General features: G+C 39.7%; 1 protein-coding gene across 1 annotated transcript in view; it reads left to right on the top strand.

Moving 5' to 3' along the window:
- Positions 1 to 5,449: 5,449 nt before the first annotated feature.
- The window catches only part of ROCK2 (Rho associated coiled-coil containing protein kinase 2), a 143,352-nt gene continuing 128,709 nt past the window's right edge, over positions 5,450 to 20,092 (top strand). The window contains exon 1 of the mRNA XM_059942209.1: positions 5,450 to 6,081. Coding sequence (XP_059798192.1) covers positions 5,941 to 6,081 — 141 coding nt within the window. The 5' untranslated portion in view covers positions 5,450 to 5,940. The remainder of the gene's footprint in view (positions 6,082 to 20,092) is intronic.

Raw genomic sequence — 20,092 nt, forward strand, 5'->3', positions numbered from 1 at the left:
CACAAAGAACCCTGCAAACAACAAGCGTGTGGATAGGTAGAAGAAAACTCTTGAAACCTCAGTGGACTAAATTTCAAGGTTCTGTAAAAACAAGTGCTTCCTCTCTGCCCATTGTGGGCCTGTGACTTTTCTGGTGTCACTCTTAACAAACCACACTGCAGGTGGCATAACTACGGGCTTGTAATGAAATGCCTTTATTTGTTAAATAAAAAGAGACTTTTCTACTTGACCTCAGCCTGGGGCACCCTCTTCTCCTCGGCCCAGTTTTTCCCAGCTCTTATTCATCCTTTTAGATTTCATCAGAATTATTACTTTCTTTCTTTCTTTTTGGCTGCACCTTGCAGCTTGCAGGATCTCAGTTCCCTGACCAGGGATTGAACCCGGGCCTCCGCAGTGAAGGTGCCGAATCCTAACCACTGGACCACCAGGGAACTCCCGGAAAATTATTACTTTCTCACGAAGCTTCTCTGACCCCATCTGGACTAGGCCCCCCTCTTATAATTCTTTTCACATCTTACAGTTTTCCTTTGTATGTAGCGCTTACCAAATTTGCAATTACCTATTCATTTGTATGGCTATTTGTGTCATATCTGTCCCCTCTGTTATATCATAAGCCTAATAAGGGCCCACAGGGATTATGTCTCTGCTGTTTACTACTGTGTGACAGGCACGTAGATATCTTCATTGAATGAATAAATCAATTGATGAAAGAAACAATGCCTGGTATCCTGTCAGTTCTGACAGGTGGGAAGGAGTCAGCCTTTCTGGACTGCCCGTTCAGGATGCTGAATGCTGTGGGAGCCTTATTTGTTCCTCACAGGAGAGAAACTGAAGCTCAGAGAGGTAAGTTAATTTGCCTGAGGTCACACAGCTAGTAAGGGACAGAGCTTGGCCTGGAATGAGGTTTCTGCAACTCTACTGTAAGTTCCCGCCACTCACTGCCTGTCTGAAGATACGGCCTTGACCAGCTTGCACTTCTGGCCACACAGCTCTGACTCGGGTGGGCTCACCTCCTCTGTGTTCACTTCATGAAGGGCCCAACTTCATTTAGAGACCAAGGCAGCAAATGGAATATTACAAGGGCAAGTTAGCCATCAAAGTGCCACTCTAAAGGCCAGGAAGTTTAAAGTGGTTCCTTATTTCACAATAAGGTGGGCTTTTAGGAAAACTAAGTGTTATCCTTGTATTCTAATGACCGAACACTTTACAGTTTTCTTCTCTGTATGCTTTGTAAGTTTTTAATTACTCATGATCATCAACCACTTAATTACAAACGGTGGCCTGTGGATTATGGCACATCTCCCAAATTGGCCTCTTTCCACTTTGCTTTCTCATACTGCTGCTGAGTCCCAAGTCCCTCCCTCATCATGCCCATAATTGAAAAGTCCCCTAATGCCCATCATAGAGGTCACAGATCCAGAGGATGGTGGCTTCTGCCAGTATCTTCAATTTCAGCAAGTCCTGGAGGACAGCAGTGGCTTATGTGACATCACACAGCATGTTAGGACAGACTCTAGGTCGTCCCTGATCTGTCTTCAACTTACCTCCTCTGCTCTCTTTCTAACCACTCATGCCTCTACTCTCTAGTCATTGCGTACTTTTTCATTTATTTACCTCGTACTTTATTCACTAGTTGTGGAGCGTGGGCTCAGTAGTTGTGGCTCGCGGGCTGTAGAGCGCAGGCTCAGTAGTTGTGGCCCATGGGCTTTGTTGCTCCGTGGCATGTGGGATCTTCCCGGACCCGGGATCAAACCCGTGTCCCCTGCATTGGCAGGCGGATTCTTAACCACTGCGCCACCAGGGAAGTCCCTGGAACAAAGTTTTTGTCCCACCTGTGCTCAGGACACATCAGAGAGAGCGTTAAAAAGGAATCAGTCAACCTGGGACAGAGTCACAGAGCAGCCAAAATCCTTCTAAGAAAAGCAATCCCAGGGAGATCCTCTTTCTATGGGTCATTTGGGATGTGATGATTTTGGTATTATTAGGAAACTGCCATTTCCTCATAGCTTAATGCAATTTCGGTCCTCTGTGTGCCCTAAAAGCTGGGTTTAAAATCTTTCCCAATCCAGATACAAAACCCAGGAGCTGTAGAGGAAAATATTGGTAGATTTGGCTTCATAAAAGGTAAAAATTTTGTGTGACAAAAGATACCAAAACCAAAACTGAATGACAGACTGGAAGAAAATAATTGCAAACCGTAACACATATTTTAACATTCTAACAGAAGGAATATCTGTAATGCATAAAACCTCCTATAAATCAGTAAGAAAAAGACAAATCCAAAGGACAAAACATATAAGCAGGTAATTTCAGAAGAAATGGAAACACAAAATGCTCATCTTCAGTAGTAATTAAGGGAATACAAATTAAAACAGGATCCCATTTTGTTTGCCCATAAAATTGGCAAAAATTAAAAAGATTTATAATATTTAATATTGGCAAAGGTAAAGGGAAATTGGCAGTTTCTTCCATTGATAGTGAGAATGTAAACTGGTGTAGTCTTTTTAAAGGACGTTTTGGCAGTATTTGTCACTATTTAAAGTATGCCTACCCTTTATTACAACAATTTCACTTTTAGGAATCTATACTACTTAAATATGTCCACATGAAGGCAATAATAGGAGGATGTCCACTGCAATAATGTTTGTGATAGTGAGAAAGCACTAATAATACCTAACATTTATTGGGGGCTAGCATTCTTCTAAGTGCTTTGTAACAAACATGATGAGGAAACTGAGACACACACAGCTAGTGTGTGGTAGTGGCAGGATTTTAGCCCAGGCAATGTTTCTAGAGCCTGTTCTTAACCACTATGCCCTCTAATAGAGGATAAATGAAAGTACGATACATCCACACTATGGAACATAGCACAGCAGTTAAAAAGAAAGAAGTCGATCTCTGTGTACAGACATGGAGATGTCTCTAAGACATATGATTAAAGGGAAAAAATCTGTTGCAAAACACTGTGATATGGTGTAGCACTATATATGTGGGAAAAAGATACACATTTGGGTGTATACAAATACATATGTATGAGAATGGATAAAGGCCTTGAATGATAATAGAATGTGCATGTGGGGAGATTTGGGAGAGTGATTTTTCAAGCTATGTTTATATATTTCTGGTTTGTGTGAACTTTTACAAGACTGTATTTGTGCTCTCCTTAGGTAAAACAAGAATTGTCGTACTGACCAAAAGAAATAAAGGTTTAACTCATATCAAGAGATTAGTCTTCTTTTCTTCCATGTAGACAATGGTGTAGGTCTTGGATAAAAATCTTCTCCACTGTGGCTTTTTCTAGCCTATGTAAATGGCCATATGCAGAAGGTGTCCATTATCTGTGTCTTGTTGATCATTACCTTTTTCTTTTTAAGTAAGGTTTTCATGTCCAGTATGTGGGATCATGGCTTTCTCTTAGTCCACCAAGCTCCATAAAAATATATGGCCAGACAGTTGTTGAAAAATTAATTTGAAAACTGCACATGGTGTTCCTTTTGCTTTGCATATTATATTGTCATCAGGTAAAAGGACTGGTAATCATGGATTATCTCATTATTTTACTTCAGTGCAGAAGCAGGTGTAGTGTCTAGCTCACTCTGTCCTCTTGGTGTGGTCTGTGGAGGTATGAATGAGTCACTCAACATACACACTTAAAGGACTGACCTTCGACCAGAAGTCAGTGTTACTATCTGAGAGGAAAAAGCTGTATTGGATCCTCCAGGACCCCTTCCTGCCTCGTCCAAGTGAGGGTGGCTTTAACACAGAACGAATGATGAGACTCCTGGAAAACTCACTGAATTAAAATGTTACTTTTATAAGGTTAGGCCTTTGGAACTAGATTGCCCTTTTATGGGCTTCTCTCTGACATGCTGGTGAGAAAGGTTCTTAAGAGTTTTACTACTTAATGGATATCAGTGTAGATTTTTGGAGTGGCCCATCTATCTTATGACAGTTTTTCAGTTTTTGACATTGAAATGTTCTCTTAAGCATCTTCAAGGAAAAAAAAAATCCCATTCACTTAAAAACAACTGTATTCACCTCTTGTTCTTACAGCTACTCATTTTACATAGTTTCGAGTAGTGTGTACAAACTAATTTTTGTCCTCGTTGTTTTATTCAACCTTATTTCCAATACATCTTTTCATGTACTTGCCAAAATTTGACGTGCTTGACTTGAATCCTGCATACCTGCCAGGATTCCTTCTGTTAATCTGACAGAACTTGTTTGGATTATTCCCCAATTGTTGGACAATTGGGTCCATTCCCAGGTTTTGGTCATTATGAACATTCTGAATAGCCCTGCTATAAACATCTTTATGCAAGTTCTCCCCCCACCCCCCTTTGGATCATTTCCTTAGAAATGTACTTCCTTAAATGGGTTTACTGGGTCAAAGGGGCTCAATGAACAGTTTTACAGCTCTTGGCACATACTTTTCAGATTGCGCCCTGGGTGGATCTGACCAATGGCAAGGGCCGCGAGAGGCAGGAATGTGGACGAGCGGCCCCTATGACCGCCCCTCTTCCGCCCCCCCAAAAGGCAAAGACCTCGAGAAGGTCTACGGAGGAAAAGCATTTTTCTATCGCCCTCTTGTTCTCTTCAGGGTTGGTGTTGAAGCCCAGCTGGGAAGGCGACTGTTAGGGATGCGCAGAAAGGCTTCCAGGAGTCCAGGACTCCTGCCCTGGGGACAGAAGCAGCTCTTCCAGGCTCTCTTGCCCCAGGACTTGGATTCCAACCGCCCGTCCTCTTCGAGTTTCCGATTCCCAAGGCACACCCTCCCGGCCTTTCCACTAAACTCTTCGTGGCCCAGACAGGCCCCTTGCAAGCGCAGAGCTCTGCAGGCGAAGGCAGCGAGTGGCGGTCGCTATTATTTTGGCGCGGGTGATGCAAGGCCCGCATAGCTGCGCGCTGAGTCAGCTGGGGCCGGGCGGAGGCGGGGGGCGCGGACCGACCCATCCCCCCACTACAAGCCGCCCGCCGCCCCCCACCCCCCGGCCCCGCGCTGGGTGCGGCCGGGCCGGGTCGGGGCGGTGGGGGTGGGCCTCCGAGTCCGCGGGGTCGTCCGCCCGGGCAGAGTCAGGCGGGAGCGGAGCCGCGGGCCGACCGGAGCCCCCGGCGTGCCCTCCCCTCCCCCAGCTGGAGCTCACGGGTCAAGTGAGGCGGTGACCGCGCGCCCAGCCATTTACCCTCTGAGAACTCAAAAAGGGGGAGGAGGAAGCGGAGAAGAAAAGAGACTCAAAAAGGAGAAATGCGAAGCCAAACAGACAGGAGGAAACGATAAAAAACGAGGAAAGGGGCGAGAGGAGGCGGAGGCCGGCGGGCGGGGGAGTTGGCGCGCGCGCGCGCGCGCGGGGGCGGGGCGGGGCGCGCGCGGGGGCGGGGCGGGGCGCGCGCCGCGCGGGGCGGGGCGAGCGGGGGCGCGCCGGCAGCCGCGGGCCGAGGGGCTTGTGGGTAGCGGCTGCGCGCGGCCGTAGACAGGCGCCGCGCGGGAGTGTATGAGGGGTGCGGGCTTGTGGGACTGAGGCTGCCGACGGCGGTCATGGGAGCGGGCTGGGGGCGGCCGTAGTTGTCGGAGCCTGGGCTTCAGCTTCCCCGAGCCCCAGAGGGCGGGACAGTCCCGGCCCGGCGGTGGCGGCGCCACTTCCCCGCTCCCGCCCTCGGAGTCCTGAGGGAGCTCGCGGCGGAGGAACGGACCGGGCGGCGCGAATCTGACTGAGGGGCGGGGACGCCGTCTGTTCCTCGCCGTTCTCGGCCGGGCCTGGCCGGCCTCTCCGACACCCCCAGGTCCCGGGGCGCTGAGACCCGAAACCGGAGCTCGAGGCGGGCGGTGGGCCCGGGCGGAGCCCCGGCCGGAGCCGGCGGTTCGAGGGCGGCGCTAGGCCCCGAGGCGGCCGGGCCGGAGCGCGGGGAGCGGGGTGCGGGCCCGGCGGCGGCGGCGGCGGCATGAGCCGGCCCCCGCCGACGGGAAAGATGCCCGGCGCCCCCGAGGCCGTGTCGGGGGACGGCGCGGGCGTGAGCCGCCAGAGGAAGCTGGAGGCGCTCATCCGAGACCCTCGGTCGCCCATCAATGTGGAGAGCTTGCTGGTAGGTGGCCGGGGCCCGGGAGCCCTCTCTGCTGACCGCTCACACCGCCGATTCCCCCGACTGCCCACCCCTCCGTGCCCACCCATCCGTGGGGGGAGGTCTCGCCCCACCCCGCCCAGCTTCCGGCAGCCGGGGCCCGGGTCGGAGACCAAACATTTCTGCGACTAAGTTCCGGGAGTAGAGACCCACCTTTGATTCTTCCCTTCTGTCTCCTGGAGCCGGTGTCATCCCCGGCTGGCCCTTTCTTGGAGCTCTGGGAGGAAGCACCCCTCTTCTTCCCGCCTGCCCTGGGGGTTTGGGGAGGTAGGGTGGAAGGTACGCTGTCCTTCAGGCACCAGGCTAGCCCGTTTGCAGAGCGTCATGCTGCGTGGGGACGTGAGTCCGAGGAAGCGAGAAACCTGGGGCTGTCCCTATGGGCAGTACCCACCTGGGGTACAGGACAAAGAGTTCAGTCTGAAATCTTGAAACACACAGCTAAGGTTTTCCTGTTTTCAGTTGTGTTTGAACGTTACTAGTTGCAATTTAGTGCAATTTATGTAAATTTAATTTCCGAGATTATTGCACCAGAGCTAAAGAATCCATCTGAATTGTAGAATGGAATCAATCTCTCCTTTTTATTGTATCTCTTTCCTGAGATGGCCTTTGAAATCCAAATTGATAGCCACGTAACGTCTGCTAGTTGGCTTTGTTTAAGAAAGGGACATGATTTACAGATCAGAAACGCACTGTAGAATGCTTGTTTATTTCTTGTTTTTGTTAGGATAGACTGTTGTATTTCACAGACTCTTTGATTAGTATGCAGTAGAGATGCATTTATGGGAAAAGGCGGTGTGGGTTTTTACCCTGGAGAGGAGAAGAAAGCGAAAAAGATGCGCTGGATGTTAAATTAACCCTGGACGACTAGAATTCAGGTAGATGACCCTTGGATCCTTCAGATATTCCCTTCCAGAACTCCCTTCCAGAACTTGTTCAGCTCTACTCCCTGACAGGAGAAATCTATTGACTGTATGATGAGAAAAACTGTCTCCTCCCTTTCCAGTGACTGACTGACTTTCCTTCAGAAGCCGTTGGTTATCCTTTGAGGTTTCTGGAATCATTTGCAGAGTGACTCAGTACCGTTTGGCTGAAGTGCAGGAACTGACTGAAGAGTGTCTTTCTGTACAATGCACAGAATGTAGTGATGTACTGTACTCTGTAAGACGCGTTTGACATTTCCTTTTCCCGATTTTCATATTAGTGGGTTGTTCATATGTTTTCATGGGAGCATGGCACTATGAATAGTGTTTAGAAGTCTTCAATTGGGGATAGGATTGGTTGCATGAAGGGCATAGCTTTTCCAAGGCCAAAGCAGAGACTCTGGGCTTCACTCCCAGCATTTTCGCTTTGGTATTTTGCTAGCAAAACTTTGACCTAAGGCCAGAAAGTTCAGTTAAAAATAGTACAGCAAATCTCAAGTATTCATCAAGTTCATATTCAACCTCAGATAGAAATTTTTTACACTTTCATCTCTTGGGTCTTTACTGATGTTCATCATAATTATTAGGGTTATTATGAGCTTGAGCCTAAGTTATTTATACATGGTAATGAGCATACATTCTTTTTTATTGAAGTGTTTTCTAAATTATTAAAATGAAGGCTGTTTTTAAAAAAGGAAGCATTACACATGCTCAGTAAACAGTCTGGTCCATTCATTTATTGAGTGCCTAATACTGCCAAGACACTTTACACCTTTATTAAGGTAACATACTACTGGTATGACATCAGATGCTGCTGACTGGACGGATTTTGTTTTTGCTGTTTTTAGCTGATTAACTGTTATGGTTCTGAGTTGCAGTAAATCTTATCAGGCCAAAAATTGTCCTTTACTCTTTGAGGTTGCTGGTGTTTTCTATTGCAAAATGACGAACTGAAGATTTTTTCTAAACCATGTTATAGTAAGTTAGCTTTAAAATCATGTGTATTTCACTGTATCAAGTAGTAGAACGAATTAATTTTTAAAATTGTGGTAACATGTACATAACATAAAATTTACTGTTTTAACCATTTTTAAGTGTATAGTTCAGTGGCATTGATTACATTCACATTATTGTGCAAGTATCACCGCTAGCCATCTCCAGGACTTTTTCATCTTTCCAGACAGAAATTCCAAGAATTAATTTTTAAAAGAGTGTTATAAAAACATATTTCCTGAAATAATGGTGCGGATCACTTTAAAGATTTGAAACCTTACCCTTTAGCCTTCATGTCACAATTGATCATTGTTTTACTGCGAATGGCATTTCTTTTGGTTTTATTATAGAAAATATTTTTCCTTTAACAGAGAAAATTTAAAGTAATATAATCTGATAAAAACACAGTCCTTAATCTTAGTTACTTATTCAGGAGCTTAGAAAGTACCATTTAAAATTGTATACTGCCTAAGATGACAAAAGTAAGAAGATGAAGTATACCAGAAATTACTGTATAATAGTTACTATATGGGTACTGTAGGCTAGGCCTAGAAGGTAAAACTATTTGTTGGAAAAAATATTATATAACATGTAAAGTGCTTAGCTCAATGCTTGGTACATAGTAGTGCTCGTTAAATTTAGCTCACTTCTGTGTGCATTTAGCATATTTTTAGGTAAGTGCTTTATATTTCCTTTGAAAAGGAAAAGGTTTTATTGGCAACTATTTCTTGCTATAAAATTCTGAATGAGTAGCATTATCTTTTGAATTTGCCATCAGAAAAGTGCTAGCAATCATGAGGCATACCTAGAACTGGATTCCAAGACTGTCCGTATAGAGACTAAATTGTCTTTTTTTTCTCTGCATCAGCTCGTTTTATGGAGGCTTTATATGGGTCCTTAAGATTAATCTGAAGAGAATATATCCCTTTGTGGTTGCAGATTGTGAGTTGCTTGGTATTATTTAAAAATAGAGTTTTGAGAGAGATTTGCTTCTGTAATACTTTTTTTTTTTTTTTTGGAGGGAAGGATTGTCAGTAGTGTGCTTTTGCAGTGTTTGAAACTTTCGGGTAAATACCCAATGCTTTGTTGTCAGGACTAAGCTTCTGATACTGCTTACCCAAATGTTATGGTAAAAAGAATTGTCCTTTAGTGTTATGATGGAGAGATGTCTTTCTAAAGGTCTGTGCTTTTGTGTTTTTTTTTAAATATATTTTTTTTAATTATTTATTTATTTATTTGTTTTTATTTATGGCTGTGTTGGGTCTTCGTTTCTGTGCGAGGGCTTTCTCTAGCTGCGGCAAGCGGGGGCCACTCTTCATCGCGGTGCGCGGGCCTCTCACTATCGCGGCCTCTCCCGTTGCGGAGCACAGGCTCCAGACACGCAGGCTCAGTAATTGTGGCTCACGGGCCTAGCCGCTCCGCGGCATGTGGGATCTTCCCAGACCAGGGCTCGAACCCGTGTCCCCTGCATTGGCAGGCGGACTCCCAACCACTGCGCCACCAGGGAAGCCCATGTGCTTTTGTGTTTTGATTTATTTTTTTAGGAGAGTAAATGATTGTTATAACTTGTGGGATTCAGGCTTGGGTAAACTGTTCCGTAAGGCTGGTGTTGATGGGGAAAGGTGATTAAAAATTTACTTATGATTTTCAGCCACTTAGAATACAAAACACTTTGATTTTATTATACCTGTAAACTATGTGAAAATATTTCTTATCACAGTGCTAAGATTTTCAGCTTGGTGATGGTTATTTGCTTATTTAAAATAAAATTGTATGTGCATTTTTCCCCCACTATATAACAAGTGTGAATATGATAAAGATACAAAAGTGAAATAGAATAAAAATTGAATAAAGAAGGTTTTATATGTGTTGTTCTTTTGTGAAATAAACATTGGGCATTTATAGCATAAATGGGATTATATTACTTTGAAACTTGCATTTTGATGGTCAGGAAATCTTTAAAGAAAATGAATTAGCTAGAGAAGTTGAAAAAAGTAATGTATAGAATTTACTAGTTAGGTGAAGTTGAACCCCTTTGAAAGTACAGGTCCACAGTCCCTCCCCCACAGTTCTGATATATAAAGAGCTCTGAAAACCTAGTTTTTGGTAAAACTTATTTGATGTAACATCTGACCTGATCTGATGTTACAGTATTTTAGGCGATTCATCTCTCTTGGTGTAAATAGTAATAGCTTCCCCTGGAAAAATATTAGTGTTTGATTTCAGGGTGCTACCTCAGACTCCCCAGAGGGTTTTCGGGAATATACTGTATATAGTATATGTATTTTATTACTATTCGAAAATCCAAAAAATTCTGAATTTGGAAACATCTTGCCCCACGGTAAGGCCAACATAGACTAAGTAAGGAAATATTGACTTATATACACCTTAAATAGTTGTAAAGAAATAGTGCATAATTATCTTGAAGCCTAAGTTGTTGTTGTTGTTGTTGTTGTTTTGGTTGAGTCCTGATCAGATAGCTCTCTTTTCCCATTTCAAATTCTGAAGTATTCTAAACATACTAAGAGAATATAGCATGCAGATATGAATTATGAAGCATAAAAAGCAAGCATTCCTGAAATCACTGCTCAAGTTAATGAATAGAACACTAACCTATTGAAGTTACCTGTATTCTGCTGCTGCTGAATTTAGTCTTCCTTCATCCTCTCTCATCTGCTACCTGGAATTTTTTTGTTTTTTTTTATCATTTCCTTGCTTTATTTCATAGATTGCCACATTAGTATGTATTCCTAAACAATATTGTTTAGTTTTTCTTTTAACTTTATAAAGGGTTAACATCTGTATATATTCTTTTGTGACTTGCTTTTTCACTCAAAATTACTCACATTGTGGTTTATTAATTTTCACTCATACCATAAACCATAATATATTGCTTCAATCTACTTGATGGATATTTAGATTATTTTTCATTTTTTTGCTATCATGGGAAGTGTTGTGATCATTCTTGGAGCCCATGTGAAATTTCTGTAGGCTAGGATATATATCGAGGAGTGGAATTGTTGGGTTTTAATATATTCTATGTTCAACTTAACAAGGTAGGGTTTAAGTTTTCCCCCAGCGTTTTACTGTGGAAAATTTCAAAGTATAGTGAAATTGAAAGAATTGATAATAAACATCCGTATACTCATCACCTAATTAATAGCTTGCTATATTTGCTTTATTATATCTAGCCATCTCTTCATTCATCTGTCAATACATCTTTTGTTTTTGATTCATTTAAAGTAAGTTGCAGATGTGGTGCACTTCTCCATTAAACACTTAAGCATGCATTTCATTAAGTAGAGTTTTTTTCTTTAAAGATTAAATTTACATACAATGATACACAAATCTTAAATATCACATTGATGAGTTCTGACAAATGCACACACCTGTGTAATGCAAATCCTTATTGAGATATAGGACGCTCTTATCAACCTAGAAATCTCCCTCATATGCCTTTTCAGCTAATTCTACACCCCCATTCTCTTGGAGTCAGTCGCTCTTCTGATTTTTTTTGGGGGGTGTAACTAAAGATTACTTTCACCTTTTCTAGAACTTCATATAAATGGAATCCTTTATAGTATGTACTGTTTTATATCTGGCTTCTTTAGTTCAGCATAGTTTTTGAGACTAATTCATGTTATTTTGTGTATCAGCAGTTCCTTTTTTATTGCTAACTAGTGTTCCATTATGTGTATAAACCACAATTTATTAGGCATCTTCTGTTGATGGATGCCTGGGCTGTTTCCAGGTTTTGGCTATTTTGTATATATACTTCAGCTCTTAATAAACTTTGCTGTGAACAATCTTGTAGTAAGCCTTTGTGAGGACATATTTTCACTTCTCTTGAGTTAAATACCTACCTAGTAGTGGAATTACTAGGTCTTAGGGTAGGTGTATGTTTAGTTTTTTTAGAAAAATGTCAGACCTCTTCCCAAAATGGTCATATCATTTTACATTAACACGGCAACCTAGGAGAGTTCCAGTTCCTCTCCAACACTGAGTCTTAAGTTTTAGCCATTCTGTGGGTGGATAGTAGTATTTCATTGTGGCTTTAGTTTGGATTTCTCTGATGATGAATGAGGTACTTTTTTATGCACTTAACTGGCCATTTGTATATCTTCTTTTGTGAAGCATCTGTTCAGATCTTTTGCCCATTTGAAAAAATTGTGTTCTTTCTTTTTGAGCTGTACAAGCTCTTTATATATCCTAGATACCAGTTCTTTGTCAAATATGTGGCGTGTCTATTTCTTTAATCACATTTTTTCATGGTTATTGCTTTTTCTGCCTAAGAGACTGTTGCCTATCCCCATGTCACAAGAAATTTTCCTTTCCTTTCTTTTAGAAGCTTTATAGTTTTACTTTTAGGTCTAGGATATGTGTTAAGCCAGTTTTAGTGTGTGGTGTGAGTTTGGGGTCAGGGTTCATTTCTTTCCCTCATATTCCCCAAATCGACTATCGAACACCATTTTTTCCTAGGTTTATTGAGATATTATTGACATTTAACATTGACAGTTGATACACATGTATTGCCAACTGTTCACCACAGTAAGGTTAGTTAACACACCCTTTACCTCTCATAATTACCATGCTGTTGTTGTTGTTGTGTTGAGAATATTTAAGATCTACTCTCTTAGCAACTTTAGGGTTTACTATACAGTATCATTAACTATAGTCACCAGCACCAGTTTTCAAAAAAATATTTTTCTTTTCTCGTTGGATTGCCTTGTTTGGCACCTTTGTCGAAAATCAGTTTACTGATAGGTGCACTTTTTATTTGCTTTTTTATCACCTTAGTAACTACATCAAGTCTTCAGTCATGGTTCTCCTGTTTAACCCATGCTCTGTTCAGAATTCTTTTTTAATTTTTTAATTTTTAATTTATATCATTTTACCTGAAGGAAATGGGCAGGCAACCATGGTTGAGACAGGGAAACATAGATTTTATTGTTTGAAGTGAAGAAAGATTTGTTATTTTTTAAATTATAAAAATAATATGTTCTTATTGTAGAAAATTTAGAGAATAAAGAAAGGTATAAATGCAAGTGACCCTTCTACATAGTCTCCTCACATAGAGATAACCACTGTTTAACATTTTGGTGTAAATATCTGTCTGAAGAAATTAAAATGTAAAAGAAGTAAAATTACACTGTATATGTGCTTTGTCATTGTTGTTTTTAACACTTAATAATAGAAGCTTTTATGTAGTCAAATTTATTAGTCTTCTCACTGTAGAGTGATTTCTGGCTTAGATGTCATGCTTAGGACATTCTCCATTATCAAGATTATGATATCATAGACCTGAATTTTCTTTTAGTACTCTAATGGTTTTATTTTTAATGTTACTTTTATTTCACTTGGAATTCTGATGGAAACTATGAAGTAGGGGTACAAAGATTTCATCAGGAGATTTGTCTAAGTATCAGCACTAGAGTTCCCAAAATATTAATTGGGAGCCTCTGTTTATATTTCTGTATTGTCATATAACTTTGGAGAGTGGTGCTTGGGGGACTAGAGAGGGTAATTATTATAGGTTTGGTCTCCACTTGAGCTTCTTGAGTTTCTTCATGGAAGTTACAACTATACTTAAAATCCTATTCTGTGCTTATATATATATATATTCCAAAAATATATAAATATGAGCTGTTAGTGATAAGGGTTACTGGTAAAGGGAATGTGGATGACTGAGAGCAGCTTATTACTATATAGCCTTTGGGGGGAAGAAAACCACAAAATAACATTTTCATTGGTAGCTTAGCTTATTTTATAGAGCTTAATATTTATTTATTTTAAATATTTATTTATTTATTTGGTTGCACCAGGTCTTAGTAGCACTGGCAGGCGGGCTCCCTAGTTGTGGCTCGCCAGTCCCTTAGATGTGGCATGCGAACTCTTAGTTGCAACGTGCGTTTGGGATCTCGTTCCCTGACCAGGGATTGAACCCGGGCCCCCTGCATTGGGAGCACGGAGTCTCATCCATTGCGCCACCAGGGAAGTCCCTAATATTTAAATTGATGTGAAATCGTGGTGGCATTTGGGACTCTACTAAAACTGTCTCTTCTCACTTTATCCTTGATTGGAGTCATTCTCCTTTCCTCTCATCTGTATCATCTGTACTTTTTTTTTTTCCTTTAAAGTGTGATTAAATTACAGGCATATATTTGTAAAATCTGTATGTCAGTGTCCCAGATGACCCTCACTTATCTTTTTAGAAAGCATTTGGGTTTAGCATTTCTGTGTGTGTATGTGTGTGTGTGTGTGTGTGAGAGAGAGAGAGAGACAGAGACCGACAGAGACAGAGAAAAAGGAAATATTGAGGTTCACTTTTGGTTCATCATTGATAATCTTTTGGGGAATGTTTCTAAGTCCAAGAATGATTATATGGTTTGTTGCTTCATTTTGGTAAGGTATGGAATTTTCAGGTCTGATATATGAAGTGCTCTATAATTTTTTTTTTTGGTTATAGTTAACTGATCACTTAGTACTCAGTGTCTAATTTCTTTTATTCTCTAAAAGAGTTTCAGACTTTTTAAGTTATAAAGCAACTGATAGAAATTTTCTTCATTTTCAAGAGATTATAGACCTGGAACTAATTTTTAACATTTCATTGTTGGGGTTATTTTTTATGCCATGGAAATGAATAGCAGAGCCTCCTATTACTTTATTTGGATAGAAATGGAGCAGAGCAGGGTTTGCATTATCTTAATTACCTGGATGTTTGTGATGAGGAATGCTTAAGATACCAAGTTTTGTCTTATGTACTTCTTGGCTTTTGAGTTTATTTAATGGACAGAATACAAGCTCTTTTAAGACCTGGGTCTTTTTTGTCTTCCTCTTGGTATGTCTTGTAAATATTTGTTGAATAACTAACAAATAATTCTTTTTTAAGTAACAGGAGTGATAAACTGTAGAAATATATCCCTGCTTGAAGAGATACTAAAGTATTCCCGAAGTAAAAATTTTGGTATATGTCCTTGTCACTTATTTCTTATCTATCTATGGGAAGGAAGATAAGTAAACACGTGTATATGCAGAGAGGATATGGGTGGTAGAATTAATTGGAAGTCAAGCAGGAAAGTGAATTGTGATTTGAATATTTTCTGGATTGTGCTGAAGCAGTTTGTCTTGGAAAGTATTTAAGCTACTTTTATTCAGTGTTTTAGGTGAAGTAAAAACAGCTCGTGTGGACTGAACAACCTTTATCATTTATCATGTGTCTTCTGTTCTCTCTACCCCCTAACTTTTCTTCTGGTTAAACGTATCCAGTTCCTTCTTACGTACCTAGGTGATGCCTGTGTTGAAACAGCGTTTCATGAGTAAGGGCAAATGAAATGCTGATGGTGTGTTCGCAGGGTGAAATTCCTTAAAATGGCATGTTGGCTGTGATTAATGGTAGGGCAATATTCGTTTAACAAAATTAAAAACAAAGCCAAAGGGCATGAGAGATTTTGATCAGGATTCAAGAGTGTTATTACAAGTCACTATGAATGACTGTTTTGAAAACTTTTCAGATATTATCAGGCATTCTGATTACTAGCCCCAGCCCCAGCCAACCACTGATTCTGTTCTGTTTCTATAAATTTTTCTTTTCTGGAAATTCCATACAAGTAGAATGACACAATATGCAGTCATTTGTTCTGGCTTCTTTCACCTAGCATAATGTTTTTGAGGTTCATCTACGTTTTAGCATATATCAATATCTTGTTCTTTTAAATTGCTGAGTAATACTCCATTGTATAGATCTACCACATTTTGTTTATGAAATTACCTTAATGTTTTTATTTCTCTTGGCTAGATTGCAAGGAGTGGGATTGCTGGGTCATATGGTAAGCTTATGCTTAACTTTTAAGGAGTGAACAAAATGTTTTCCAAAGTGGCTGCACCATTTTACATTCCCACCAGCAATGTATGAGGGTTCCAGTTTCTCTACATCCTCAGAGAACACTTGGTGTGGTCTGTCTTTGTGATTATAGCCATTGTAGTGCATGTTGCTAATGACACATGAGACTGAACACTATTTCATGTGCTTGTCAATTTTGCTTGTTCTTTTGATATTTTACTAATATACCATGAGTGTGGTATATAAAAGTTTTTAAATTTTGTATGCTACAGGCGAATTCCGATGTTTAAAAATAGAATGTGAATAAATACAGATCACAGCCCTTTGTAGGTGGAATTATCCTACTTACTAGTGCCTCCGCTAGTGTCTCCACTAGTGCCTCCTAATTAATACTAGGGCTTTTTTTTTTTAAAACCTTGTTATGGTACCTTTTTCTTCCAAGTAATGTATGAGCCTTGGTGAGCTGTGTAGGCCCGCAGTAATGGCAGTAATGGCAGTAGAGTCTCTACTAGTTGCGTTATTCCTAAGCTAAAGTTGAAGTACTTCTGACACATATGGCCTTTAAATGTTTCTCCATTCTGCTTTGTGCTCATCTTTTCTTTTTTTATTATTTTGAGCATCTTGAAGTAAGCTTATTTCTCTCTTGTTGACTCAACATTCATCTTTATAGTTTTCTGTTTTACGTGAAGATCAGGCAACAATTCTTCGTATCAATTTAGTAACTTGGTTCCTTTGAGGGTGGATAACTATTGGTATTTAAAACGCTGTATATTACACTCGTCTTTTGGTTTATTCTTTGAGTACCCACCTGAATTTAACAACAAAAAAAATGTTCTTCTTGTTTGTGGGTGGCATTGGATATTGATTTTGGGGATTACATTATGTGCAAAGTTTTGGAACGTAACCAAAATAATATTCTTTTCAGATATAACGGTAACTGCCTTATTTGTGCATTCTGTACCAGGATATGACCCTACTGTTTCACCTTGTATTTCAGTATGAGTCCTTTAGAAGTCATAAAAGTGTGCTTATTGAAATTGAAGTTTTCCCTTTAGCTTTAGTTTAGATGATTGTATTTTTTTTTTTTTTTTTAGTTTTTATTAAAGATAACCACACGGGCTTTTTTTGAGCATTGAAGGGAAAATTTAGGAAATAATTCTTTTAATATTCAAGATGCTTTAATATATTAAAGATGAATTAAAAAAATTTTTGGTCATAGTGATATTTATTTTTCTACAAGGAAAGTGCACCAGCACAGTTGTCATGCACTTTGAGGCCTGCAAGGTGTAGTGAAATGTGTTTTTGTATGTTGAAACCCTGTAAAAGTATTTAAAGTATTATATGTCTGAACATTAGTATGATTTTGAAAAATGCTTTACCTTTTGGGGATAACTTATTATAGAGTTAAGAGTTTGTAGCACTTTAGACTTTTGTGCATTGAATAAATAGGGCCATATTTTTTTGTGTTACAGGGTGGATAAAGTTCAGGTTGAAGTTGAATGGTTAAAAATGGTGTATTATGGTTGACTAGTGTGCCTTTGTTAAAAGAATCAAAATTAAAAAAAATTTTTCTTCATGGACCATTAGATTTCATCAAGTGCTGCTAACAGGTCATATAACCAGCATCCATGGGAATTAGTAAAGAATAGAGGAAAAGATATCAAGATTGCGATTTTCTTTCAGGGAAATGATATGCCAAGTCAGAAATTGGGAAAAGAGATAATGCAAAATGTAGTATTAATGTTAATAACAATATTCCATCTATTCTAAATTGAGAAAAATTTGGAGTCTCCAGAATATTTGGAGTTGCTTTTAAATATCTAAAACACAGACTTTGAATTTTTGTACTGGCTTTTCCATGATTATATTTCCCAAAATATAATCACTGAAATTAGTATGCAAATGAAATGATGACGAATTTTTTCTATGAACTTTAAATGCATGGTATGATCCTACATTAGTTGCATTCAACGTGAAACAATTTTCTTTTTGTTTTACATTCTTTCAAAAAGGTAATCTTAAGCTTTAATTTAATAAATGCATTGAAAAAATTTCCCTACTGGATTAAAATAAAAAGGGAAAATATATTCATGTATCTGGAAATTTAAAAACTTAATACCAATACAGTTTATGTCTTAGCTCTTAGAGGTCCTCTTAGTTAAGATTTTTCTAATCTATATCTGCTAAAGCCGATGGCTAAGGCAGTAGTTTTCAAACCTCGTTATACATAGGACTCAACTAGAGATTTTTAGAAATATTGATGCCTGGAATCCACCCTCACCCATTCCAATATAATTGGTATGTGGTGTGACCTGGGGATCGGGAGATTTAAAAGTTCCACATCTGATTCTCAAGTGCAGGAAAATGTGGGAACCACTGAGCTGAGAGGTGCAGTATTCAAAGATTGGCAGAGGGGCCATTGGGTCCAAAATGTATCTGAGAAAAGGAGGATTTTTTTTTTTCTTCTTTTATATTTGTGGCTCAGAGAGGCTTGAATGAAACCATAAAGTCAGAATTACCTGATGAAAGCCAGAATCACAGCTAGGGTGCTTGGTGGAAATGGTGTCAGATCTTGTGATTTAGATTGTCTGTAGTGGGGCCAGGAATTTGCATTTAAACAAGCATGTCAGTTGATTCTTTTTTTTGAAAAAATTAATTAATTATTTTTGGCTGTGTTGGGTCTTTGTTGCTGTGCGTGGGCTTTCTTTAGTTGTGGCGAGCAGGGGCTACTCTTGGTTGTGGTGCGCGGGCTTCTCATTGTGGTTGCTTCTCTTGTTGTGGAGCACGGGCTCTAGGCGAGTGGGCTCAGTAGTTGTGGCTCCAGGGCTCTAGAGCGCAGGCTCAGTAGCTGTGGCGCACGGACTTAGTTGCTCCGCGGCATGTGGCATCTTCCTAGACCAGGGCTCGAACCCATGTTCACTGCATTGTCAGGTGGATTCTTAAGCTCTGTGCCACCAGGGAAGTCCCATCTCAGTTGATTCTGATTTAGGTAATCTGCAGGTCAGAGTTTGAGAAACACTATGTGTTGCTTCTTATACTGATTGAAAAAAGCCAAAATCAAATGGTTGAGATCTCTGGCACACAGAATTGTATATGTGGGAAACGCTGGCATATGGAGGGATGCCAGATTTTCTGAAATATCAAGTGTCATCACATTGTATATCTTTTTTTAGAGCTCCATAGGAATCAGACCAAGGCTTTTCTTTTTCTCATTTTAGAAGAAAATTTAACTTGCTGAGGTTTTATGAAGGGAGAATCAGACAAGATACACCAAATAGAAATGAAAAAAATTTTATTGTGGTAAAATATACACAATACAAATTTCAATGTGGAAATGTTATCATTACATCTTACCCTTCAGTGGGAAATATAGTCTACAGAGACTTACTGTCCTCGAAATATATACTTCTGATGTTTTACATTTAACAAATGATGATGGGAAAATAGTGACAGTCTTTTTATTCCCTGACAGTTGATTTAATTTAGGAAGAAGAATTTCACTAGAAATGTATGGTCCTTCAGAGACTAGCACCTAAAGCAGGATGGTTTATGTCTGTGATTGTTATCTGTGTTGAAAAAAATAATAAAATCATTCAAAAATTATTTTGTGGTCTCTTTACAAGCAAGCAAAAAAATATTGTAAAATATTCAAAACCCTTATATTAAACTATTTTGAAATTTTATTTTCAAAGCAGCCTTCAAGTCATTGGTTACCTTAATAGTCATCTTATTAACATGTTAGTGTTTAGATTTTTTAAAAGTATACATTCTTTGCGATTATTTCTCTTCACTTCATTTAAAATTAGAGATATCCAGATGATTCATAGGCAGTGGAAGATATCCATATTTTTCATTCACTAAGTATTTGTATATCAGATTTCCTGTTCTTAGGCCATTTTAATTTTGGTGGTTAAGGGGTATGTGCATATTTCATAAATTTGAAAATTAAAATTTGCATTTATTGATTCTTGTCAAAATAGTTAAGCTCTTAGAGGAATAGCAGTTGTGACTTTTGTCTTTTTTTTAGTATTTGAAATCTTCAGCAACTCACTTTTTGTAGATTTTATCTTGTGGCTAATAAAACTACATAATTGTGGCCAAGGCACAATTAACTAATATTTATGAGACTAGGGTGATACATAAGAGTATCTTTAAAGCCCTAAAATTTTGTGACAGTTTATCTTTTAAAACATATGCATCCTTTCCAAATGATTGCTAAATA

The sequence above is a fragment of the Balaenoptera ricei genome, chromosome 13 (genome assembly GCF_028023285.1).
Source record: "Balaenoptera ricei isolate mBalRic1 chromosome 13, mBalRic1.hap2, whole genome shotgun sequence".
NCBI lineage: Eukaryota > Metazoa > Chordata > Mammalia > Artiodactyla > Balaenopteridae > Balaenoptera > Balaenoptera ricei.